The sequence below is a fragment of the Abramis brama genome (genome assembly GCF_963993115.1).
Source record: "Abramis brama genome assembly, chromosome: 11".
NCBI lineage: Eukaryota > Metazoa > Chordata > Actinopteri > Cypriniformes > Leuciscidae > Abramis > Abramis brama.
The window spans coordinates 3,287,501-3,313,429 of record NC_139973.1 but is presented as its reverse complement, the minus strand read 5'-3'; the positions used below and the strand labels follow the sequence as shown (position 1 = coordinate 3,313,429).

General features: G+C 35.4%; 1 protein-coding gene across 6 annotated transcripts in view; it reads right to left on the bottom strand.

Annotated features, from left to right (window-relative positions):
• The window catches only part of slc12a5a (solute carrier family 12 member 5a), a 107,746-nt gene that overhangs the window by 2,963 nt on the left and 78,854 nt on the right, over positions 1-25,929 (bottom strand). For all 6 annotated transcript variants that reach the window (XR_014608196.1, XR_014608197.1, XR_014608198.1 and 3 more), the window contains 18 exons: positions 20,131-20,185; positions 19,553-19,683; positions 15,649-15,896; positions 14,760-14,971; positions 13,300-13,467; positions 12,672-12,770; positions 11,497-11,554; positions 10,921-11,095; positions 10,731-10,849; positions 9,851-9,949; positions 9,645-9,764; positions 8,953-9,057; positions 7,796-7,964; positions 7,509-7,704; positions 3,792-3,961; positions 3,563-3,694; positions 2,072-2,179; positions 1,227-1,352 (listed from right to left, as the gene is read on the bottom strand). Coding sequence is in view for 2 of the 6 variants with exons in the window: in XM_084128287.1 (XP_083984413.1) it covers positions 1,227-1,352; positions 2,072-2,179; positions 3,563-3,694; positions 3,792-3,961; positions 7,509-7,704; positions 7,796-7,964; positions 8,953-9,057; positions 9,645-9,764; positions 9,851-9,949; positions 10,731-10,849; positions 10,921-11,095; positions 11,497-11,554; positions 12,672-12,770; positions 13,300-13,467; positions 14,760-14,971; positions 15,649-15,896; positions 19,553-19,683; positions 20,131-20,185 (2,490 nt within the window). In the remaining 4 variants the exon portion in view is untranslated. The remainder of the gene's footprint in view (positions 1-1,226; positions 1,353-2,071; positions 2,180-3,562; positions 3,695-3,791; positions 3,962-7,508; positions 7,705-7,795; positions 7,965-8,952; positions 9,058-9,644; positions 9,765-9,850; positions 9,950-10,730; positions 10,850-10,920; positions 11,096-11,496; positions 11,555-12,671; positions 12,771-13,299; positions 13,468-14,759; positions 14,972-15,648; positions 15,897-19,552; positions 19,684-20,130; positions 20,186-25,929) is intronic.

Genomic DNA, 25,929 nt, shown 5'->3' with positions numbered 1-25,929 from the left:
CAATGAAAATGACTATGCTTTATAATTAATGATAATAATAAATAATACATAATTATAAAATAAAATAATAAATAGCAAAGAAATTAAATTAAATAAGTACAATAAAAATGAGATTATGATGACAATGAAAATGACTATGATTTATAATTAATGATAATAATAAATAATAATTAAATCAAATAAAAATAGTAAAAAAATAAAATAAATAAATAATCAGATAATTTAAAAAAGTTATTTATTTACTGATTACTTCCATTTTAATTATACTTAAAGGAGAAGTTCACTTTAAAATGAAAATTCTGTCATCATTTACTCACCCTCATGTTGTTTCAAACCTGTATGAATTTCTTTCTTCTGCTGAACAGAAAGGAAGATATTTAGAAGAATATCAGTAACCAGACAGTTTTTGGGGCCCACTGACTTCCATAGTATATTTTTTTCCTACTATGGAAGTCAATGGGACCCAAAAACTGTCTGGTTACTGACATTCTTCTAAATATCTTCCTTTCTGTTCAGCAGAAGAAAGAAATTCATACAGGTTTGAAACAACATGAGGGTGAGTAAATGATGACAGAATTTTCATTTTAAAGTGAACTTCTCCTTTCATTGTTTTGGTTTGGTTTTTAGAATGAAATTAAAAGACAAGTTAAAAATAAAATTCCAATAATTAATTTATTACAACTATAATAATTAAAAGTAAAAAAAAAAAAAAAAGTGTATTTACAGTTGCTAATTGTTTTAATTATAATTATAATAATGATTTAATTTTCTTTAAAAAAACAACAAAAACAAATTAAAAACAATGAATTACGCCATATTAAATCATTAATATGACTTTTCTAATAAATAAAACATTTACAATATATAAAATAACTTTTGAGAGAGAGAGAGAGAGAGAGAGACAGAGAGAGACAGAGAGAGAGAGAGAGAGTGGGAGAGAGAGAGAGAGAGACAGAGAGAGAGAGAGAGAGTGGGAGAGAGAGAGAGAGAGACAGAGAGAGAGAGACAGAGAGAGAGAGAGAGAGATGGATGGATTCTGCCGTGTCCATTACTCTGAACTGCAGAGATATCAGACAAATCAATCAAGTTCAGATCACAGCATGTTCAGCACATGAGATGTAGATGCTATTGCCATGTAAGACAAAACCTGTAAAGTCATTCATTAACTCAGATATCTGAAGATTACAAGCACAGAATGACATGAGCATTGGCTCCACATGCTGTACCTCCTCCTCTGGTTTCTCCTCTTTGCTGCTGGCCGCCGGTTCCTCCGTCACGCTGAGCTGGGTCGTGACCGCGGCCGGGTTCTTACGACGGATCGACCCGCGAGAGCTGTCAGTGATGCTCTGGATCTGAAACATGGAGAAGATTCCTGAGACGAGGCCCCGCCCACCAGCAGTGATGTCACGCATAACCAGCCTTCATTAAACATATTAATAACTGCATTCCTGTACTGCAAAGTAATAGTATTATGTAAATGAGATGTTCCCCTCATCTGCATAAAGTACAGAGTTACAAGTTAAAGTATTTTTACTGTTTAGAATTAAAAGTATCCAGCAAAAAAATAAATTAAAAAAATACTTTTTTAAATTAAAAGATGACATTGAAAGACTTTTGTCATTAAATGAACTTTGATGCACAAACTTTGTAAAGCAATATGTTTAATCATAATGTCCTCATTGTTCTGACTATAAAAGGCTGTAAAGCACCACATGTGAAGAATATCTGTGATGAATCCAGGATTGATGATCAGTGATTATAATTATGGACAATTACATTTTACAGTGGAATGGATTTCATTGGCGGCAACTCAAAAGATCAAATATTTTGTGTACCTGTATGTCATGTGACCATTAACCGTCATCAGAGAACCGTAAACATGAGAATATGTTGTTAAATTATTAAAATATTAGCTTAAAAATCTCAGGAGGACTTCAAGTAAATAATTTAGGTCAAAGATTGACAAGAAAATGTTTAGGAATCCTTGGTCTAAATAAAATTGAACATAGAATAAAGTATGGTTTGCTGTTACAAGCGATCACGGGTGAAAGTGTTGAGGATGGACGTCTACCTCGCGTTCCCGCTCAGTCTTGGTGAGGTTGATCTGCTTCAGGATCTGAGATCGCTGCTCCATCACCAGGGTTTTCTCATACGTGTACGCTGAAATATCACTGTCATGCTGAGGAGAGAGAGATGCAATAATAGCTTTCAATAGAGTTACTCATAAAACTGTACAGAAGGAAAACATAGTCTACAGTTCATAAAGGAATAGCTGACCCCAATATAAACACTTCTTCTGCTCCAACTACTCCAAAACAATGTAAAAGAAAATTCGCAATTTGTACTTTTTCTCTCTCAATTCTTACTTTTTCCTTGCAATTACGAATTTATATCTTGCAATTCATACTTTTTTTTGCAATTGTGAGTTTATATCTCGCTATTCTTACTTTTTTCTCGTAATTGCGAGTTTATATCTTGCTATTCTTACTTTTTTTGCAATTGTGAGTTTATATCTCGCAATTCTTTTTTCTCGTAATTGTGAGTTTATATCTCGCTATTCTTACTTTTTTCTCGTAATTGCGAGTTTATATCTCGCTATTCTTACTTTTTTTGCAATTGTGAGTTTATATCTCGCAATTCTTTTTTCTCGTAATTGTGAGTTTATATCTCGCAATTCTGACATTTTTCTTACAATTGCGAGATATCTCGCAAATCGTACTTTTTTCTCGTAATTTTGAGTTTATATCTCGCTATTCTTACTTTTTTCTCGTAATTGCGAGTTTTTATCTCGCTATTCTTACTTTTTTCTCGTAATTGCGAGTTTATATCTCGCTATTCTTACTTTTTTTTTGCAATTGTGAGTTTATATCTCGCAATTCTTTTTTCTCGTAATTGTGAGTTTATATCTCGCAATTCTGACATTTTTCTTGCAATTGCGAGATATCTCGCAAATCTTACTTTTTTCTCGTAATTGCGAGTTTATATCTTGCTATTCTTACTTTTTCTCGTAATTGTGAGTTAATATCTCGCAATTCTTTTTTCTCGTAATTGTGAGTTTATATCTCGCAATTCTGACATTTTTCTTGCAATTGCGAGTTTATATCTCGCTATTCTTACTTTTTTCTCGTAATTGCGAGTTTATATCTCGCTATGCTTACTTTTTTCTTGTAATTGTGAGTTTATATCTCGCAATTCTTACTTTTTCTCATAATTGTGAGTTTATATCTAGCAATTCTTACTTTTTTCTCGCAATTGCGAGTTTATATCTCGCTATTCTTACTTTTTTCTCACAATTGCGAGTTTATATCTCGCAATTCTTACTTTTTTTTGCAATTAAGAGTTTACATCTCGCAATTCTGACTTCATACCAAGCAATTTTGAGAAAAAGTCAGAATTGTGAGATAAAAAGTTATTAGTAATTACCTTTTTTCATTTTTATTTAGTGGCGGAAACAAGCTTCCATACACATCGTCTTATTTTTTATGCTAATTTTTTTTATTTAAGCACATCTTGGTCTCTATCTAGTGTTTTTTATGCGATATCGCAGAATGCCATTGATTACCATCTCCACCACTTCCACTGCGGCTTCGATGCGCAGGTGATACAGGAAGGTTGTCAGATCTTTCTTCATCTGGATGCTGTTGTCGTCCATCTGGGCCACAGTGAAGATGCGCATCTTGCACTTCCTCCAAACCTACAGAACATCATCCACAGATGTCAACAACGGTCACCATGTGAGCTGCAAACAACCGCTGTATAATATGATCATGATTCTGATGAAAAGAAGAGACCTTGTGCTGGCGGAGGAGGAAGGGTAGCAGCATTAGCATGCCTCCATCATGAACGATCCACCAGACGTCGATGTGACCCTCTGTGAAACGCTCTCCGTTCGATGGGAAGGCCGAGATGTTCTTGGGCACCAGCAGGGCTTTACTGGCAGCGGTGGTTTCTCTTACCAGCTCTGTAATGAAGACACTTTTATATTTATTATTGACACTTAAGCATATATCATTTTTTTACTGATTTGAGTCTTTTGTTTTTTAGGTGTTTCATTCATTTGAAGCTGTTTTTGCTCTGATGTCAGACTTATTCATTTGTTATGCATAATCTGAGCGTTCGTTTTTATGTCCGTGAAGTTCCAAATACAAACAGAAAATGAAGCACTTATTATTAAAAAAATATTTAATATTATGTAGTAAAATATATTTAATGAAATGTATGAAATTGTATTTAATTCAACGGATATGCAGACTAATTTTCCATCATTGATCAAGAGTAAACAGAAAAGTTATTTAATGGTGATACATTTTTGTTAAAAAAAAGATTAATTGCAATAAGCCCTTCAATAAGCCCAAGAGATATTTTTAAGAAAGTAAAAACTGTTAATTGGTATTTTTTTATACAATTTTGACAATACAATTATGATAATTTTTCATTGACTTACCTTTGAAAGAATAACTATTATAATTGTAAATATAACTAAATATATGTACATATAAATCGATTTAATATTAATAATAATAATATAAAATCTATGTAAAATATTTTTATAAATCTAACTATTTATAAATATATGTATAATAAGGTATAAAGAATAATATAACTGAATAAAATAATTAAAATAATAACTGCACTTAAAAATAAAATGTAACAAACATTTGTATATTTAAATATATTTAAAATATACAAATATATAAATATAAATATGTTTATATTTATAAATATATGTATATTATAAGAATAACTGAATAACAATTCAAATAATAACTGTACTTATAAATAAAATATAGCATATGTAAATATAATACAATGTAAATAAATATGATACAATAAATATATATATTTTTTAATTTATATTTAATTTTCTGGCTGAATCTTTAGTAAAATGTTCAACACCTGAAATAAATCATCTGATAATGAAACAGTTCTTCTAACACTTGTATTCAGCAGCACACTACTTCTGTAACTATTTTCGGATCTCTTCCAAATGAAAGCGTCACTCATCTGTGGTGTCAGACGTGAAGCTGCACCTGCTCTGTCTGGTCTCACAGTTTAATTGCAATAACACTGAACACACTCGCACTTACACATATGATGTAATGAATTTAACACAGCTGCCACAGCGCAAACCAGTGAGCTAAAGCCGTACACACTGATTCCAGATGATTACATTCAATCTCACAAAGCCAGAAAAATGATACTGCTCAGTTATGATTTATCTGTCAACTTTGTCTCAGACGTGTTTCCTTAAATAGTTTAGGAAGAATACAAATAGACACAAATGAGTCAATGGCTGTCATACTGAAACAGATGATTTGATGATAAATCTTTGAGTTCATATTCAGATCTCTGACTTTTGATTGCAGACTGTGTTATCTTGGCAAGTCTGAGCACAGATTGAGAAGAACTCCAGTCTTTACTGATTACTGGATTCTTTTTATAACGAGAAACATCTCTATTTCCAAAGTCGCCATTTACTATCCTTTTAATTGTATTGACAACAACAAAAAAATGTAGTCCTGGTCCGCTTAGCGTTCACATTGGCATTTTATACACCGAACCTAAAGGCATAGGGATATGTTCACAACCTGATTGGTCGGCTTTTTATGTTGTATATTTCACAATATATATACAATGCTATGCATAAGTTTAGACACCCATGCTAAAGTTGACTAAAACCTACCTAGAGATTGGCATGGTTTTATTTCAGTTAGCCTAATAGCTGGTTTGATTTGCACTGAGAGATGATCTTATGGAAAGTACTCCATGCCAATCTCTAGGTATGGTGAAGGCTATGTGATGATGCATAGCACTGTACATCAATGCTGTATTCTGGGATAAATGCGCTAGTTGTATGTGCGTTGCTACATATGATGGTATTCTAACCAGCTGAGAACTCATGAAGAGCTTATAAAGTGTGTAAAGGAGTCAAAACAGCATCAGGAATCCCTCCGTCACACATACACACACACACACACACACAGATCTGCAGTGAGGAGACACGGTTCTGATACCTGTACTGAACTGTGATGGGAAACATTGCCACTATAATGAAAAAAAAAAACAGGTATATTTCAGCATTCTGTCCATTTTAGTGTCGCATCTTGTGGCATCATGTCCTGTTTTTGGTTCGTTTACAAGTCTTTGGTCAGTGTTGCATTCATTAGGGATGCACCGAATATTCGGCCACCGAAAATTTTCGGCCGAAAATGGCCCAAAAGTGCATTTTCGGTTTTCGGCCGAAAGACTTTTATCACCGAAACAATACGGCCGAAATGTTGTGATGACGCAAACAGCAGACACCGCGACCTGCACGTGCTTGTCTGAAGCAACATTACATATCTGCGGTGTGGACGTATTTAAATATATCTAAGAGTGACCCACGGACAGCGATTTTCAAAACACAGACATCCCAAGTCTTCCGGAAGTTCCGGGAGTCTCCCGCGTATTGATACCGGCTCCCTAATGCCCGCAAATTAGTTTAAATCTCCCGGAATCGCGAGCGAGCATGAGCGCGCATACGTAGCGCGCGCGGCAGAGAGAGGGAGCGAGAGACCTTTGAGTGTGTGTGCAGAGCAGCCGTCATTTCTCAGAGGTTTAACTGAGCTGTTTATGGTTTTTGCAACTCACGTCCATGAGCATATAACTGCAGATATTATTTTGGGCTATGGCAGTATTGACCTAAATGCACTTTGTTTTTATGAGAGAACATTTCATTTTTAAACCTTTCTCCAGGCCAGTAGGCTTTTACATTATTATTTAATGTACACATGAGTGGGGTCAAGTTAAACATTTAATTTTATACTTTGCAAATGCTAAATAAATATTTGCATAAAATTTTAATGGATTTATTCTTTGAAACTTTAATATTAATTTATGCAATTGCAATGCCTTGATTTTAGTAAACTTAGTACACAGTCATAGCCATAAATGCAATGGTACTAACAATAATTGGCATAATTTCTTTCGGTGTTTCGGTTTTTGGTTTTCGGCCTTGGTTTCCTCTTTTTCGGTTTTCGGTTTCGGCCAAGAATTTTCATTTCGGTGCATCCCTAGCATTCATATTTCATTCGAACCGCACCAGATTTGTTTAGAAGTGGAGCGAGACTCATCTCATCAGCTTGTTTAGTGCACACCAGGGTTCGGATCGCAGCGATCACACTTATTCAACTGAACCGCACTAACAGAGCAATCGCACCAGAGTTCATTTTAATCCAGTGTGAACACACCCTAAGATAAACGATTGAGCAATCAAAGAGATGTCATGTGTGATTCTTCCTTGCAATAGGAAGAAATGATGCTTAATTGCACTGAAAAAAATGATTTGTTGAAATTAATCAATTTTTTTATCGTAAGTGGTTGCATTCAATTGATTTTATCTACATTCAAATGAATACATTAAGTTGAACTTAAACATATTATATTTAATTGAACTAACTATAATTAATGTTATTGCATTTATATTTTTTTATATTTAATTCACAGGAAATGGTGCTTCTGCCCCTCACCAATGAAGTTTCTCCAGCTCTGATGATCCTCGGCCTGTTTCCAGTTGCGTGGCCAGCTGGCCAGAACGGTGTTGTGTTGAAGACCACCCAACCCTCCGGCCTGGACCAAGTGTGATGTGGCGTCTCTCTTGTTGGAGGAGATAACAACCTGACAGAAACCCTTCACCTTCTCCGTCTCCATCAGCTTCCTCAGAGACTGTGAGATGGCGAAAACAACATTAACCCTGATTCTAACGTGCCTGTGGTGTCCGTGTAGGTGCCTCAGTGAAAGTGTGTGTGTGTGTCACCTGTTCGACCTGCTGCCCCTGAGGAAGGTTGTCCAGGTAAGTTCCCTCCAGCGCTGCGCCCACGATGGTCAGACCCTTCCCAGCCTTCAGCTGACTGGTCAGAGACAGCAGACGAGGCTGATCCACGTGCAGCTCGGAGTCCATGCTGACCAGGACTAATATCTGAGGTCTGTGGAGATCGAGAGGAAGGAGAGAACTTAAAACATGTTGCGTCACTGATCAAGAATAACTACAAAAATTCTTGAATGGTGGTCAAAACTTTAAAAAGATCAATTGTGTGCAATAACACCAATAAAATAATTAAAATAACAACTGTTCTTAAAATGACGCATGCATACTGTATATGAAGACTTCAGATGCAAAAGCCTCTAAGTGCCATCTGAAATTTTCTTCTAGAATGATCATTTTTATAAAGCTTGTATATTTAAGTTCAGTAATTTCACTTAAATGACAATTAATAGGTAATTTGCATTGCCATTTAAGTGAAATAATTGAACTTAAATATACAAGCTTTATAAAAATGATCATTCTAGAAGAAAATTTCAGATGGCACTTAAAGGCTTTTGCATCTGAACTCTTCATATATATCTGTAACTATTTAATTTAACAATTTAAATGTAATTGTTTAACTATTTAATTTAACTATTTATATTTATAAATATATGTATATGGACATATAGAGAATAGTATAACTGAATAATATAATTAAATAATTACTGAAATTTAACAAACATATGTATATTTAAATATATTTAAAATATACTTATGTGAATATGGATAATATAAACATTTTTATATTTATAAATATATCTTTATTGTAAGAATAACACAATTCTATAACTATAAATCTATTAATCTAAATATATAATTTATAATTAATAATAGAATAACATTTAAAAAATAACATATGAATTTTATAAATATATATAAAATATATATAAACACACACATATATTATATAAACAAACTTTTATGTTAGATGCCATTAATTGTGATTAACTGATTTGATTATATATATATATACACACACACAAATGCAATTTAAATATATTAGTCTAAATATATAAATAAAAATATATGCCTAAATATATGCATAGGAATACATATATGTAAATATAAATCTATTAATATAAATCTACAAATATTTATGCACTCGCCTCCAGTTCTTGGTGTGTGGTGGTCCCTCTTCCAGCCTCATGAGGGCGAAGCGAGCCGCACTGAGAGACAGACCTCGGATTCCATCACCCCATTCCTTTTCCGCCCTGTAAACACACACACACACACACGCACGCGCACACGCACGCACACACACACACACACACACACACACACACACACTACTCTTACTATATCTGCAGTATATTGTGCATATTTACACTGTGTGCATTGTACATCAGAGCACCCTGCAACTGGGTACTGTATCCCACAATGCAATCCACTCAACTTAACCTTGCATTTTGATAAATTTTTTGACTGCAAAAATTTCTATAAATGTCACTACGACATATGCATACTACTATTTAAAATGTGCATTGTTCTGTTTTTAAGTGTACAGTGCAGAATGCAGTAAGTATTCCATTGCGAGGAACAGCCTCAGACTCCATAATCCTGCCGCCAATTTGCCCCCCCTCTTTAATTTCCGGCGACAGACTCGGGTCACTGTTCGGCTTGACTCTAGAAGTGTTTCCAAAGGAAAGGCATCAAACTAATCAAATCCCGGAGCAGATTTCTGCTGTTCTTGGCCGGGCGGATTATGAGGGATCGACAAATCCTGACAGGTCAAACGCCTAAAACTAAACTCTAATCCATCGCCTTGGTTTTCCCCGACTCCGGGTCACGATCCACTTACCCTCGGAACTCGATATACTTGTAGATACAGCTGGCGATCACCATGGCAACGATGGCATAGTACCAAGAACAGATGAACATGAGCGAGAGACAAAGACTCATGCCGAGGAAGGAAAGAGTCCTGTCGGAGAACAGGAAGGCAAATGTTAGAGTACAAACACAAGTAAAGCCACAGTAAACAGAAAGACGTGGCGGCCTGAAGCTCACCAGTGGTAGAACTTGAACCGTGGTCTCCAGTTGGGCGTTCTGAGAAGAGTTTGAACAGCGCAGGCCAGATTCACAAACATGTAGCACATGAGGAAGAACCTGCAGAAACAGCACCAGAAAAACCAGCAGGATCATGTCAGTGAACACAAGCAGATCATGTACAGTGGTGTCAACAAGTGTCTGACGTCTTAAAATGTGTGTCTATGAGAATATTGAACTAAATATCATTTATTTTAAAAAAGTCTGATTTTTCAAACAAAAAAGGGACAAAAAGAAGTTTAAAATAGCTAAATAAAACATGTAGTGCTGAAACAAAGACAGTCAGTATTGTTTGCTTGTTTGTTTGTGTTCAGTGGATCATATTGATATTATATTTATTTTTCACAATAACTAAACCTTAAACTATTAAAATGAATTTTTGTTAATGTTATTTGAAATAAAGCTGAATTATTGTTATTTTCGTATTATTTTTATACTACTATTATAGTATTTATTACCTTTTTGAATTACCTTTTATATTTTTGATATTGATCATTTTAGTTTGTTTCAGTAATTTTGTTAAGCGCCTTTTTATTATTATTATTATTTATGCTATTTAGATTTAATTTGATTTTATTCCAGTTTCAGTCATGTTAGTTATTTGCCGAGCCAACATTTCTAAAAACATTTTAATTCAGGTTTTCATCTGATATTTATATCTTATTTTATTTTTTAATTGATAAAAATGAACTATATTTTAATGTGTCTTTTTATTTTATTTTTTATTTTTATCTAATGCATTGATATTCAGAAGTTTTAAACATGACTCAAGTGTGCAAACACTCTCTGGTTCGGCTGTATATTCCAGCGCATGTTTGTTCGTGAGCGTGACGCCTCTTACATGGAGAGGATCGGAGCGACGTTATCCAGGGAAGCGATGAGAATCCCACTCTCACAGATACAAGCGGTCAGGAGCAGGGCCCAGGTCGGCTCCCCGTTTGCTTTTCCGTGGCCGAACACCTGCAACACACACGCAGATAAACACAAGGCAATAATCTGTAATGTGAATGTGACTCAGTGTGTCTGCTCACCCTGAGGAACGGCACGATGCCGTCCCGTGCGATGGCCTGTAGGAGACGAGGAGCGCCCGTCAGGCTCTGAAGACCTGCGCCACAGGTGGAGAAGAAGGAGCCGATGACGATGACCCAGGGCGAGGGCCACGCCAGTGTCCCGATCACCAGATTACCCCTGACGGCCTCACCAAACCTGAGATGCAGTCAGCAATTCAGTTGATCAACAGTGACATTTATAATGTTACAAAAGATTCTATTTCAAATAAATGCTGTTCTTTTGAACATCCTGTTCATCAAAGAATCCATATTTCTTGAGCAGCAAATCATCATATTAGAATGATTTCTGAAGGATCATGTGACACTGAAGACTGGAGTAATGATGCTGATCACAGGAATAAATTACATTTTTCTATATACTCACATAGAAAACATTTTAAATCAACATAATATTTCATAATATTACAGATTTTCCTGCATTTTTGATCAAATAAACGCAGCCGCCTTTTAAGAGCATTACACAGTCTTACCCTGTATCTTCTCATGCACTAAATCACATGACATATTTATAAGTTAAGCAGAGTGTGTATGACATACTTATCCCTCAGCACCATTCCCTCGATGCAGGAGCCGAACAGCACCACGCTGGACATGTCTGGATACTTCGGTTAAAGAACATCTGGAGAAGATTTGTGTTTTGGACAAATATGAACTCTTATCAGCCTGTTTTGTGAGTTTATAAACACATCATGACCATATTCCAGGAGGACAATGTCAAGATTCATCAGGCTCAGATTGTGAAAGAATGGTTGGGAGGAGCATGAAGAATCATTTTCACACATGAATGAATCCAGACCTTAAATTCATTGAAAGTGTTGGAGGAGACTTTACAGAGTGCTGGACTCTTGCATTGATGATACAAGATCTTGACCAAAAACTGATGCACCTCTTGATGGAAATAACATCACAACATTTATTTCCATCAAGAGGTGCATAAATATTTGATGAATTTTGACATTGTCATCCTGGAATATGGCCATGATGTGTCTTCCTATGATTGTTTAAGAAATGAAAAGCTACACACTCCATCAGTTATGGTTAGAAGAACTGTTGCCAAACATATAACATCCTAGAAACATAATAATCACTGCAATAATAAGCCAATCAGAGACTCTTAAAGTCCCTCTGTGGTGAAAATCCAGCTTTTAATGTTGTTTATGTGTCTATGTGGTGTTTTTAATATGCTTTCAGACAAAGCATGTGTAAATTCATAAGTCGACACCATTGCTGAGTATTTCCTCCTTAAAACTGCAGTGAACCAAAGACAGTCTCAAAAACACGCTTTGAAATCGCTGGTGTTTCTGACGTCACAAACTACCTTGTAACCAATCAGATCAACGTGTGATCGTCAACCAGTGGATCTCTGAGCTGAGTGAGTGAGTGGAGGCGGGGCTCATTTGCATATTCATAGAGCCGCGCATACTAAATAGGCAAGGGTGTTGAATTACATTCAAGCTATTTTAAGGCATGAAGAAAATTTTTTTCAAGGAAAAAAACATTTAAATATGTAATTTTGGTGATCAAAGATGAGTTTTAAGGGTTAAAATTATTGACTGCGGGGGAACTTTAAGCATTTGCCAATTTAAATCTAAACAGCGACTTTTTGTGGGCCGGACAGTGTCTCATAAACTGTTCTGCAGGAGGGTGTGATATCAGACTGTGTCCACCAGGTGGAGCGCTGTATATGTGTGTGTTGATGTATGAGAAGATACAGATGATGGAGGTGGTGGTGATGGCCAGGATGGTGCCGATGGGAATGGACTTCTGGGCATCCTGCAAATCACCAGATCGGTTTGATCCAGCCATGATACCTGTTCAAAACAAGGCAGATCTTACAGTACAATGTTTTGCTTACTATATACAATAATTCCCCATACTCCTATTTGTGTTATTTTGATGATTTGACTTTGCAAATCCAAACTTTGACTTTTCGTATTACAGTAACACTTTACAATAAAGCACAATTATTAGTTAACATTAGTTAATGCATTAAGAAACAATGAGCAATACATTTGTTACAGTATTTATTAATCTTTGTTAATGTTAGTTAATAAAAATACAACTGCTCATTGTCAGTTTAAGTTAGCACAGGTTCATTAAATGATATTAACAGATCCAACTTTTGATTTTAATAATGTATTAGTAAATGTTGAAATTAATAAGAATTAAGATTAATAAACGCTTCAGAAGTATTTTTCATTGTTAGTTCATGTTAACTCATGCAGTTAACCAATGTTAACCAATGGAACCTTATTGGAAAGTGTTGCAAAATTCAGATCTACAAGGTTAATTTTCATAATCATAAATGACGGATGAGATCCGGCTGTGGAGAAGACTAACCTGTCACGGAGGGGAAGTAGATGCCCACCAGCATGGTGAAGAAGGAGGTGACGTCCGCCAGCACGTACCGGTTAGTGTTGGTCGGGACAGAATCGGGTTCCACCACAGCCGTTATTCCCACCTTCTCAATGAACTGACCCTTATCCATATAATTCCCAAACAGGTTATCTGGATGAAAAAAGGAGAAAGCAAAACAAAGAGAGAGAATATGAGATATTTTTTTCATCATTAGGGGCTTGTTCAAATCACTAACCCTGAATATCAGCAATAATAATAGTGATTGTTAGCATGCACTGTTGAAAAATTAAGACATTTTTTTTTAATATCCTTCTATTTAATATTTTATCTTCTGTAGGAACACTAGCGTTCAAAAGCTTGGGGACGGTAAGAGTTTTTAATGTTTTTGAAAGAAGTCTCTTCTGCTGCATTTAGTTGATCAAAAATACAGTAAATAATAATGTAAAATATTATTACAATTTAAAATAACTGTTCTATGTGAATATATTTGAAATGTAATTTATTCCTGTGATCAAAGCTGAATTTTCAGCATCATTACTCCAGTCTTCAGTGTCACATGATCCTTCAGAAATCATTCTAATATGATGATTTGATGCTCAAGAAACATTTATGATTATTATCAATGTTGAAAACTGTTGAGCTGTCATGTTTTTGTGGAAACTGTGATTCATTTAGTTTCAGAATTCTTTGATGTATAGAAAGTAAAAAAAAAAAAAAATAATAATAATATATATATATATATATATAAAAAGTTGATTCTGTGCTAATTTGATCTTATATTTGATGTTTTTTAAAATGAGCAAAAGTAGCAAATGAGAATCGCTAAAATTATGAAGTATAGGTCTTCTTAATGATTTTCAGTTTTGTTCAAGGTAAATAAAGCAACAGTTTTTCAACAACAGAAGAATATATAAAAGTATTAAAGTAATAATTAACATGATAATAAACAGCCGGATGACTTTCCCGTTTGTTGACATGACGGTTAGATTCAGATGGAAAATATCATATATGAAGTTAGGTGTCCACCAAATTATCACCATATTTATAACAAAACCGTTATATTTAAAAATATGGTATTAATCGTATATAATAAAATAAAATGTATGGTCACTACTGTAAACCAATATTAAATTATGGAAGCTCCTTCAATACTTTCAGAATCTTTACTTTTTAAAATAATATTATTTCTGTATTTTTAAAATATATTTTTATATAAACATATTTTAATTGCAGTATATTGAACAAAATTAATTTTATTTATCAGAATAAACAGATAGTACAAACTTTGCTAAAGTGATTGTTTTGAACAAGTGTTAACTTAGACTTTCTTAAAAACTTTTTTTTTAGCTAAAGTATTTGTATCAATACTGTGTGCCGTTCTTTGTGCACGGTTATGATGATATGAGTGTGTTGTGATGATGTCATTTTGTGTGTGTATTTACCGCGCAGGGTGCCACTCATGACTCCTGGGATGCCCTGTATTTCCGTGATGTTGTTACTGGAGAAGTAGGTGTCGCAGGTCGCGTTCAAGAACTCGGAGTCGCAGAAAAGCCGCCAGAGTTTGGTGGTGACCGTGACGTTTTCTCTCTCGATGACCTTCGCACACACATCGAAGCCTTTCCAAACCAGAGTCCGGTTCCCCAGCACACACACACTGTGGAAATCAATTACAGATTTCAATCTTAAAAAAAAAAAAAAACTTTTCACACAGAAATTGCTTGTAAACTTAACTAAAAAAAATTCAAAGAAAGACAAACCTGAAATTCTGAAGTAGAAATACTGAAATAGTATTTTTTTTTGTAAAACATACTCCAATAATCCTAATTTATAACTTTTCACACAGAAATTGCTTGTAAATGTAACCCAAAAAATTCAAAGAAAGACAAACATGAAATTCTGAAGTAGAAATACTGAAAAAGCATTTTTTTGTAAAACATACTCCAATAATCCTAATTTATAACTTTTTTTTTTTTTTACAGTGCACCAGGGTTATTATTTTTAACTAAAACATTTATTTTAATAAACTAAAATATAAATATTACTTGAAAAACTTAAACTAAAAATTAACAATGTTGCCTGGGCAATAAACTAAAACAGTTGAAACACTAAAATTATGAACTGGAAATAAATAAAAACTAAAACTGAAATAAAAATACATATATATTTTAAAAAAATAAAATGACAATCACATTTAATAAAAAAACGTATCTAAAATTAACATGAAAACTAAAAAACGCTAATTCAAAATATTAATAAAACTATAATCCAAGTAGAATAACACTGCTGTTTCTGGCATAAGTTTGGCCCTGATATGACTGTAATATCACATACGGGAAGATGGGAGGCTCGAAGGCGGTCTTGATCACTCCAGCGTAGACGGCGAGGATCGAACAGATGACACAGGCGAGGAAGACGAGCGCCAGCTTGTTCACGTACCTCACTCCCACAAACACCACCAGGGCCATGAAGCTCAGCACGAGTGTCCCGTAAACACGCATGTTGTTCAGCATGGCGGCCTCGGCCTCGGCTCCCTCCAGGCCCTCCATCTTAAAGATCGCCCCTTGTGGGACAATGTACACCTGAGATAGGAGGAGGAAAGAAAGTGCAAAGAGAAATGCATAAATGCTAATCAGATACTTGGGACTGCCAGTCAATGTTCAGAGATAAAAAACAACTTTCCTCACTTTATGGACTTTATCTTACATTTATGGATGACCTGCTGTCCTCATCGTTTCATTAAACTGCCTCTCTCAGAATAAATTACCCATAAAAAGGGTCTTTCTTCATCATTTTCTAAATGATACTCGAGTGTTTTACTAGGGATTTTAGCCTAAAGCACCAAAAAATGAAACGTCATGTATTTTTCAGCTAATAACATCTGAACCATGCCAAGCACCGTATGCCATTATAAATAATTTCATGTATCGTTTTTCCACTATTTTTGCCGAACAAAACTGGTTCAGAGCATCTTCATTTCAGTCAACATAACAGTAACCAAATGGAAAATGTTTGACATCCATCTTTCTAACTAAATCGATGATGAAGACTTAATAGCTTATTTTATAAGGCTAATGTTTACAACAGAAACTGAACAGTCAAATATAATACAGAAACAAGACTGGGGAAGGTTAAAGGTCAGAAAATGAGTGTACAAATGATAAACAAGGTTTAAATGATGGTAAAGGTTAAACAAGATAAATCTAAAAAGATTCAAAGAATAGCAAACAGACAAAGAGGGACAAAAGAAAGAGAGATGAGAGAGATTCACGACGACACAGGCGGTAAAACAGACTAGCGTGAGTTCAGTTCTACAAGCGCTAATTGAACTAGTCAAGCGTGGAATTAATACTGCAAATGGCCTGCCATTAGTCCTTATTAGACGCCTGACCTAAATTATATTTAAAGCCGTAAACTTTTGGGTGCATATGCTCTGTTTCACGCCTCTAAGCACAATATATTGCATTGTTCATTAAACTATTTCATACATTTACCCTTATAAGAAGGATAAAAATGAGTAATTATTGAGGATTTTACGAAATCTCTCAAAATCAGGCCCGGGTCATTATTCTCCCCCCAAAAAGAAAGATTTATATTTAATTGCATTTTGCTTACAGAAACAATTTGAGGGGGAAAATATGCCAATGTCAATTGTCATGACATAATATGATTTTTTTTTGCCATTAAATAAATGCAGGGACACTACTGGAGTTTAATTTTATTCTATCAATCAATAAATTCCACTAGAAACAAACCTTGTTGTATTATTTTATTTTAATTTAATACTGTGAAGCTGCTTTGATACAATCTGTATTGTGAAAAGCGCTATACAAATATACTTGATTTGATTTGATTTGATTTAACAGCCTTTGCTTGTTAAAACAATATATTAATTATATTATATTTAGAGTTTTAGAAACACACATATACACACCATATCAACAACAAAATAGTTAAACAAGAATATATATATATATATATATTAGCATACATATATAAGTAAAATATAATTATATATAATTATAAAATATATTTCATAAATCACTCTTTTTTGGGAGGAAATATGACCCGGACATGATCTTGACAGATTCCCAATAATTATGTAATAATTATTATGCAATTTTTTTTTGTTATTTATTATGTAAAAAAAAAAAAAAAAGAAGCATTTTTATGTTTCAGAATAATCTGTGATACATTTTACAATTAAATGAATTTTTTTTTTTTTTTTTTGTCAACAGAGATTGTGTCGCTTGTGGATTCTCTTTACAGACTGTGTTATCTGCATGTAGGAAGTGACGGCACTGCAAATAAGCTTTGTTAAATTGATGAAATACACACACTAACACACACACACACACACACACACACACACACACACACACACACACACACACACACTGTTGTTCAGCTAGTCTCTATGGTGACCTGTTCATTTTAATAATATCTGCCGGGTTACAGAATACAGCTTTATTCGGATTTATGTCCTTCTGAACCGAAGTCTGGATAAAACACTCTTGAATCAGCACGCCGTGGACCCGCGGATCTCAAGCATGGAGAAGATTTTCCACGGACAATGGGAGCTAAGCTGATGTTCCTCTGGAAGAGAGAATTAACCCAGAAGTGAGATAGACTCGAGCCCCCGACGAGTAAAGATCCACGAGCAGCCGAGAACACGTGTGTTAAAACACGAGGCCAGCGAGGCTCTGAGGACACGCTAGCGCTCATCAGCGGAGCAATTAAACGCAGAGTCTGCATAATTACTTAATTACTCGCTCGAAGAGGAGGGAGGGAAAGCAGGATGAGAGATAGAGAGATAAAACGAAAGAGTGACGAACAACAACCAATAAAATAAACGTAAAAAAAATTATGATTTGACTACTAAGATGTCTTCATCTGGTCTTTCGCTGCCAATGATATCCCACAATCCTGTGCGTGTATTTCATTGGTTGATTTAAAGTATAAAAGTCACTTATGGTAAAATTGTTTCCTGATACAATTGTGCCTCATGTCATTCCGAATGCATACGACTTTATTTCTCTCATGGAGTTAAAAAGGAGAAGTTTAGCAGAATGTCCAGGCTGCACAAAAGAATATAGTGAACGGTGGACAAGCTTCCAAAAAGCACCATAAAAGTAGTCCATACAACAATGCTTTATATTAAGTCTTTCAAATGCTTTTTTTACATTCAACTTTCTTTAGTGTGTAATGTTGCTGTTTGCAACACAGCTACGCAACTTTCACTTCGACGCTTCAAAAAGTTCATTAAGAGATCGTAAAACTAATCCATATGAATTGAGCGGTTTAGTCCAAACTTTCTGAAGAGACTCAATCACTTTATATGATAAACAGATTTAATTTAGGTTTTTATTCACATTTAAACATTCATCAACTCACACATCAGTTGTGGTAAACGGAAGCTCAAGCATGTTCGCTTGATGTGCGAGAACCAATGAGGTTCATTCTCTTGTTACGCATCACATTTGAGCTTCAGCAAGAACCAATGATGTTTGTTCTCATGCGTCAAGCAGGTTCGGTTGAGCTTCTGTTTATGTTCGCTGGTCAATGTTTATATGTGAAAAAAAGCCTAAATTCAATCTGTTCATCATATAAAGCGATCGAGTCTCTTCAGAAAATTTGGACTAAACCGCTCAATTCATTTGGATTAGTTTTACGATCTCTTTATGAACTTTTTGAAGTTTCAAAATGGTAGTTGCGTAGCTGTCAATGGAGGGACAAAAATCGCTCAGATTTCATCAAAAAAATCTTCATTTGTGTTCCGAAAATAAACGAAAGTCTTATGGGTTTGGAACGACATGAGGGTGAGTAAATGATAACAGAATTTTTCTCATTAATTTTTGGGTGAACTATCCCTTTAAATAATTCCTGCCCAATTCATACGCAGAATAAAGGGGCGGGGCCTGGTTGAGTTAGTAAGTAGTGTGTTAAACTGGCGGTTATGGTAAGGGGCGGGACATTTCCCAAATTTAAAGTGCTTGACCAATCACAACACACTGCTCCAGCCGACCAATCAGAGCACAGTGTGCTTTTCAGAAGGAGGAGCTTCATGGAGACAGGAACTAAACAGAGCGGACTGGGAAGAGAGGAGCTGCAACAGTGGAAAATAATGAACATCAAAGCATGAAAATCTGTTCTAGCCCAAAAACAAGACTTTGTAAATGGACATAACAGGTCCTCTTTAAGACACAGACTCATAAAACACACATGTTGTTGATCTCACCAGCAGGATCTCGATGCAGCCCAGGATGTACATGGCTCCAGCGTAGGTGGTGCCCAAGTAGAAGCAGATTCCCACCGCTCCACCAAACTCAGGGCCCAGAGAACGAGAGATCATGTAGTAGGAGCCGCCAGCTGTTAAAAACAGATGCATGATCACAAACAAAAAACCCACTTAGGAAACGATATTATAGGATATTAACAAAGCATTCTGGTGTTGACAGCTCTGAAAAATAGCTCAATACAACCAACAATTACAACTTCCTGTTTCTTGGGAAATATTAAGCATGCTCATCGAGAGGCTTTTAGCACTATAGGGATAATAGCAGCCTATCGCTGATGAACATCGGATGAGGAACCAAACCTGGCAATTTCACCTCACCTCTGCTCTCCTCCAATCAAGAGATAAGATCAAGGGGGTCATTAGGACAGGCCACGCTCATCGAGTTATGAATACATAAATATAGCTTTGAGGATTTTGCTGTCTGGTCATTGCTCGGAGTTGTTGTTGCTACGGTGACCGCTTCCTGTTTCCAAGGCGACCCACATGCACATGTTAAGCTCGAGCAGGAGCTTGCTTACCTGGCACTACGCCGTTTGTGGCGATGGCACTCATGGAGATAGCAGTGAGCATCGTCTAGAATAAAACACACAGAAGAACAGAAAAGCACTGTTGATTAGTTGACATTAAAACAGATTGAAAAGAACAATAACGCCAGGATGCTTCATCAGTATAACAACAACACCAAACACCAACAAGGATATGATTCTGATACAACAAAATAATGCAATGCATCATAATTTCGGAAATTTGGACACGATTCAGTGTGATGTGATCTGATTATTAATACATTTTGAGATTGTGTAAAAAAATGACAAGAAAAGATTGAGTTGAGATAGTGTCCTCACCTGTAAAAACAAACAAACATTCTGATTCATGAGCAAATGATTCCTATGAACTGGTTCTGTTAAGTGAATCATTCAAAAAGACTCACAGAAGTAAATCGTTTGACTCAGTTTGATGAAACCTTGGTTAATCAACATCTCTGAACTGTAGTTTATTATTATGGAATAAGACAAAATTATAGATAGAATGACAGATAAAACGATAGACAGACGGACAGATGGACAGATAGATAGATAGATAGATGATATAGACAGACAGACAGAAAGATAGATAGAAAGATGACAGACAGACAGACAGACTATAGATAGATAGATAGTTAGATGATAGACAGATATATATATATGGATGATAGATAGATAGATAGATAGATAGATAGATAGATAGATAGATAGATAGATAGATAGATAGATAGATAGATAGATAGATAGACAGACAGACAGACAGATAGATAGTTAGATGATAGACAGACAGAAAGACTATAGATAGATAGATAGATGATAGACAGATATATATAGATGATAGAAAGATGATAGATAGATAGATAGACTATAGATAGATAGATAGATAGATAGATAGATAGATAGATAGATAGATAATAGACAGATATATAGATGATAGAAAGATGATAGATAGAAAGATAGACACACAGACAGACTATAGATAGATAGATAGATAGATAGATAGATAGATAGATAGATAGATAGATAGATAGATAGATAGATAGATAGATAGATACTGTAGATAGTCTTCTGTGAAAAGGAGGAAGGTGTTTAGTATTGATGGATAGTTGTGTCAGATCACCTTGATTAAAGCAATTTAGTAGAACTGAAAGTACCAGAATAAATCTGATCTCGTTTGAAACCTCTTCTGTCTCCTCTACGCTGCGCTGCAATTGTAAAACGTCCTGGAGATTAAAGCCGTCTTTAAATCAGCACAGAACTGTCTCCAAAAATGCAAATGTGTCTATTTTGGAAGAAAAGGGTACGAGCTGATGCTGTCAGACTGAGAGGAAAACAGCAGGACCCTGATGCTTCTTTAGAAAGTGACAAAGAACATGCAGACAGAAACAAATGAGTGTTTGAATCGATAGAGAGAGAGAGAGAGAGAGAGAGAGAGAGAGAGAGAGAGAGAGAGAGAGAGAGAGAGATTACTTCAGTTTCTAGGTGGAAGAATCATTTTCAGATGAACCTGCTCATCATTATTTGCCTGAAAACACCATTGAACCATTTTAAAATCACCAGAATGCATATGGTGTCTCGTGGCTGATTGTTTTATTGAAAGTGCGAACATACGGCACTGATCCGAGCTGCTCTTCATATTCATTCATAGCTCTATACTCTTACCGTATACCAATTATGCTCTCATTTTTGTATTTCTCTAAATTAATTTGAGACAAAGTTGATACTTGAATGAAACATAAATGACAGAGCGAAACATTTTTCGATAGTAGCTGCAGTTCATTAGGCTTTAATCAGTGTATACTCAGCAGTTTTCTTTTTTCTTCACTGAGACTCATGTGAGATCTGGTCCATTTCCCCCCACACAAACACAAGTCCAATGGCAATTCAGAAACACTCTTCATATCAGAACTCCATATGCTAATCACATGCTGGTTGCAGCTTCTGATTGGACGATGCAGGGCACCGGCTGTTTGAACCAGTTTTCCCAGCCAATCACGCCATCTGCCTTCAGCGGAGTGAGCCAATAATACTGAAACAGATATCATGACAACCAACCCAAAGATTTAGAGGAAATAACAGTGAATATAAATAGAATAATGATAGAATAGTGTGATGACAAAGCTGAATTTTCAGCATCATTACGCCAGTCTTCAGTGTCACATGATCCTTCAGAAATCATTCTAATATGATAATTAGCATTTATATTAAATCTTTTGTAACATTATAAAATATTAACTGTCACTTTTGATTAATTTGATGCATCCTAGTATAAATATAAATATAAAAAATAAAAAATATTTCTTTCTTATCCCCCTCCACAAACAAAGAGAAAGGAATCTTACCGAGCCCAAACTTTTGAACGCTAGTGTACATAAGCTCAAATGATTTATTTGTCAGTAAGTATCTTAATTCAAGGTATGCGTCTCCTCACTGTTACTCAGCAACAGAGTGCCGGCGATATTTGGGCCCCTGGAGAGGATAAATTTACATAATCAAATGACACATCAGAAACTGAATTTAATACAGCCAAGCTCAGGAGACAGAACTGCAGTACATGGAGGGGAAAAAGTGCATCTTCCATTTGCACAAAGATCTGATCTCAAGCAACACGCAAGCTCATAATGGTATACTTATAATCAACATTTCTCTTGCTTTGCCTGCCATATTGGAGCTTGAGCAATGCATTCTGGGACTGACTTCTCTGCGAATGATATGCATGCTCCTTTAGGATTCGGCCAATTCTCGTTGTCTCTGATTTAAGTGTTGATTTAATTACATCTACATCACTGAATACACAACACACGCACACACACAAGTGAAAACAATTAATATTCATGTATTAATATATTCCTATGAATAATCTGATTATTCAACAGAATCTTTCCCAGCTGTCTAAACCCATAAATAACCGAAGCGCTGTCTGTCATCCGCCTGTCAATGTTTCTGCGCCTGCCGACTATGTGAAAGTGGATCTATGCTGTTGTTTGTGTCCTTTAATGATTCATTACTGCATTTCTAATGTCTTCAGTCTCCATCTCTGTGATGTATGAAAGAAGCAGCGTTCTCTCCTCCTCTCCATCTGTTGCCATGAGAGACCGAACGCAATGAAAAGCAAGCGATGGGCGTCTGGCAATGAGCTGGTAATTTCAGATGACATTGATAGCGTCTCGCTACTTCTAAATATGATGCATGTAAACACTCATTCAAAAAGCACAGGCGGATGTTGAGGTGACGCTCACACCACCCTGATGGTGCAGACGGGCAGATAAATCATACATGCACATTTTCCTTGGAAAGTCATTGAGATGCACCAGATGAAGACAGACAAAAGTCATCAAGACACACAGTCTCACCTGCAGAACATCTCAGAGGCCGTTTTAACCTCGTTTTGAAGGATTCTGTAAGGCCTTCATTATCTTTGAGTGTCTCTGATGGCTGTGGCTTCTCACATAATTTGGCCTGTTGCCTTTTATCCCTTTTCAGCAAGTTCAGCAAGTTATATATATATATATATCACATAGAGTGAATCTCACACAATCATGTCCCGATGCACCCCAAAATCAAAAGAAGTGGAATCATCATTAACGGAAACTAGTAAAAACATTTTCTTAATTGAAAAAAATATGAAATAAAATATTAGTAAAATAAAAATAAAAATTCTGAACTGAAATAAGTTGAAGAATTAAAATCACTGTAACTGAACTAATAATACAATTAAAACGATGTATTTAGAAATATAATTCATAATAAGAATGGCAAACAAAATTACTAAAAAATAAACTAATTAAACTAAAAACTGAAAAAAAGCAAAGATTTTATAAAACTAAAATGAAAAACTAACTAATTAATTACTATATAAATTATGTTTTGCATAACAAAAACAAAGCCTAATTTTAAGACCATTAAGATGTTTTGAACTGACATTTTCATGAAAATTAAGCCCCTTTTCACCTCAAATTTTAATTACTTTAATGTACGAAAATTATGAAAATAATAGCGGCTGCATTATTTAATTTGTGATTAAATTATTTAATTTGTAATATATATGTATACATCATGCTAGCATTTTTTACTTTCATTTTATGATAATCTAATGAGAGCCCTGAGAATAATAGGACAGCCTCAAAAGTAAAACATCTGGACATCTGCAATGTAAACTGGGAGCAAATGTGCTTAATTGTCATGAAAATAAAGCAATGCAAACAAATTTGAATAGTCAGTTTTATCTGTGCTTTCTTATTCTGTGTCCTTCAAACATACTTGAGGCAGTCAAATCCTTCAAAACAAGGCTTAAAACGTCACCAGAGCAACTAGACAGACACCAGAAAAGAAAGATGGCCTTTCAGTCAGCTTATTAGACATCATCAGGAAACACTGTTCATGTCAGCACACACAGTGTGTACTCTGATGGACCTAAAAACCCAGCAGCTTCTCTATGTTTAGCATCACCAGTTGCTGGATGACATCTAGGCGAGCTGCTATTAGCTTCAGTGTTTTTGTCTGAAAGCACCTGTGTGCTTTTTAAAGGGCCCCTATTATGGATTTTTGAAAATGACCTTTCATGTGGTGTGTAACATAGCTCTAAGTGAATGAAAACATCCTGCAAAGTTTTAAATCGGAAAGTGCACCGTATATAAAGTTATTGTCTTTCAAAAGAAAGAGTCGACTCTGAATCAATGAAATGAATCGTAATGCAGCAGAGTAGCTCGCGGAAAGTAGGATTTAGAGAGATTGATTCATCTGACGAGTCGTTTGAGAATCATTGAAAATGTGGTGATGTACAAATGTATATTATGAGGAAATGAAACAGTTTTTTGACCTTTGATGCATGTAAACCTGTTGTAGGAGACTCCAAAACAACATTAGGAAACTTTAAAATAGCATAATGGGGCACTTTAAATGGATGCATTGTGTTGCTGAAATCTCTGTTTGATCGATTAAACTCCAACAAGTGACAGAAGAGTTTTCTACAAATGGCGGGAGAGGTTTTCCTGATGGATCCAAACTGGTAGATGCTGCTTTCTTTATAGGGATAAAACAAGTGCTGCTTACCATTTTCTTAATAGCATGTGCATGCAACATGATGCATTACAACCATAAATGCAGACAAAACAGTAGTACGATTCAGCACCTTGCTTGTTTAATACAGCAAATGGTGTCCAGTTATCATTTCTGAGACTAAAATGCTATTTTTCGATTAAAAAAAAAATCTTCTGGTCATTGATCACAGTTAGTGATCTGCTGTCATAGCTGAGCATATATTGGCAATTTTAATGTGGTTCACACTTCGAGAGATGTTTTGTAGCATGCAATACCAGAGCATGTCTATGTGCAAGAGAGAGAAAGAGAGATGAGAAAGAAATGAATGAGACTCCTGAGCTCTTGATAAAAATAGCACTTCCATGGGCGCTGGAGAATCTAGGTTGCACGCGCAAACATAAAAATCACATACTAATGAGCATGGACACTGAAGTGAAACGCACATATGAGCCGGTGAAGGCTGATGAAAGAGATGCATGTTCATCAGCGAGTCCTTGAGAATGTGGAACATGCAAATTCAGAATCACTGAAAATGAACATCAGATGATATCTTAGGATATGTCTACATTAATCTGGATGCATTTGAAAACGGCGTTCACGTTTCAGAACACGCCGGAAAATGCTAAAGCTCACGCTACTCACTAAATGGTGCATTCTGGTTGCACTCAATCGCTACTCCATGTGTGGTCTAAAGCACAATTACCCTTACGTTTGCCACAGGAGTACATTTTCTGTCATCTTTGCAGGAATTTT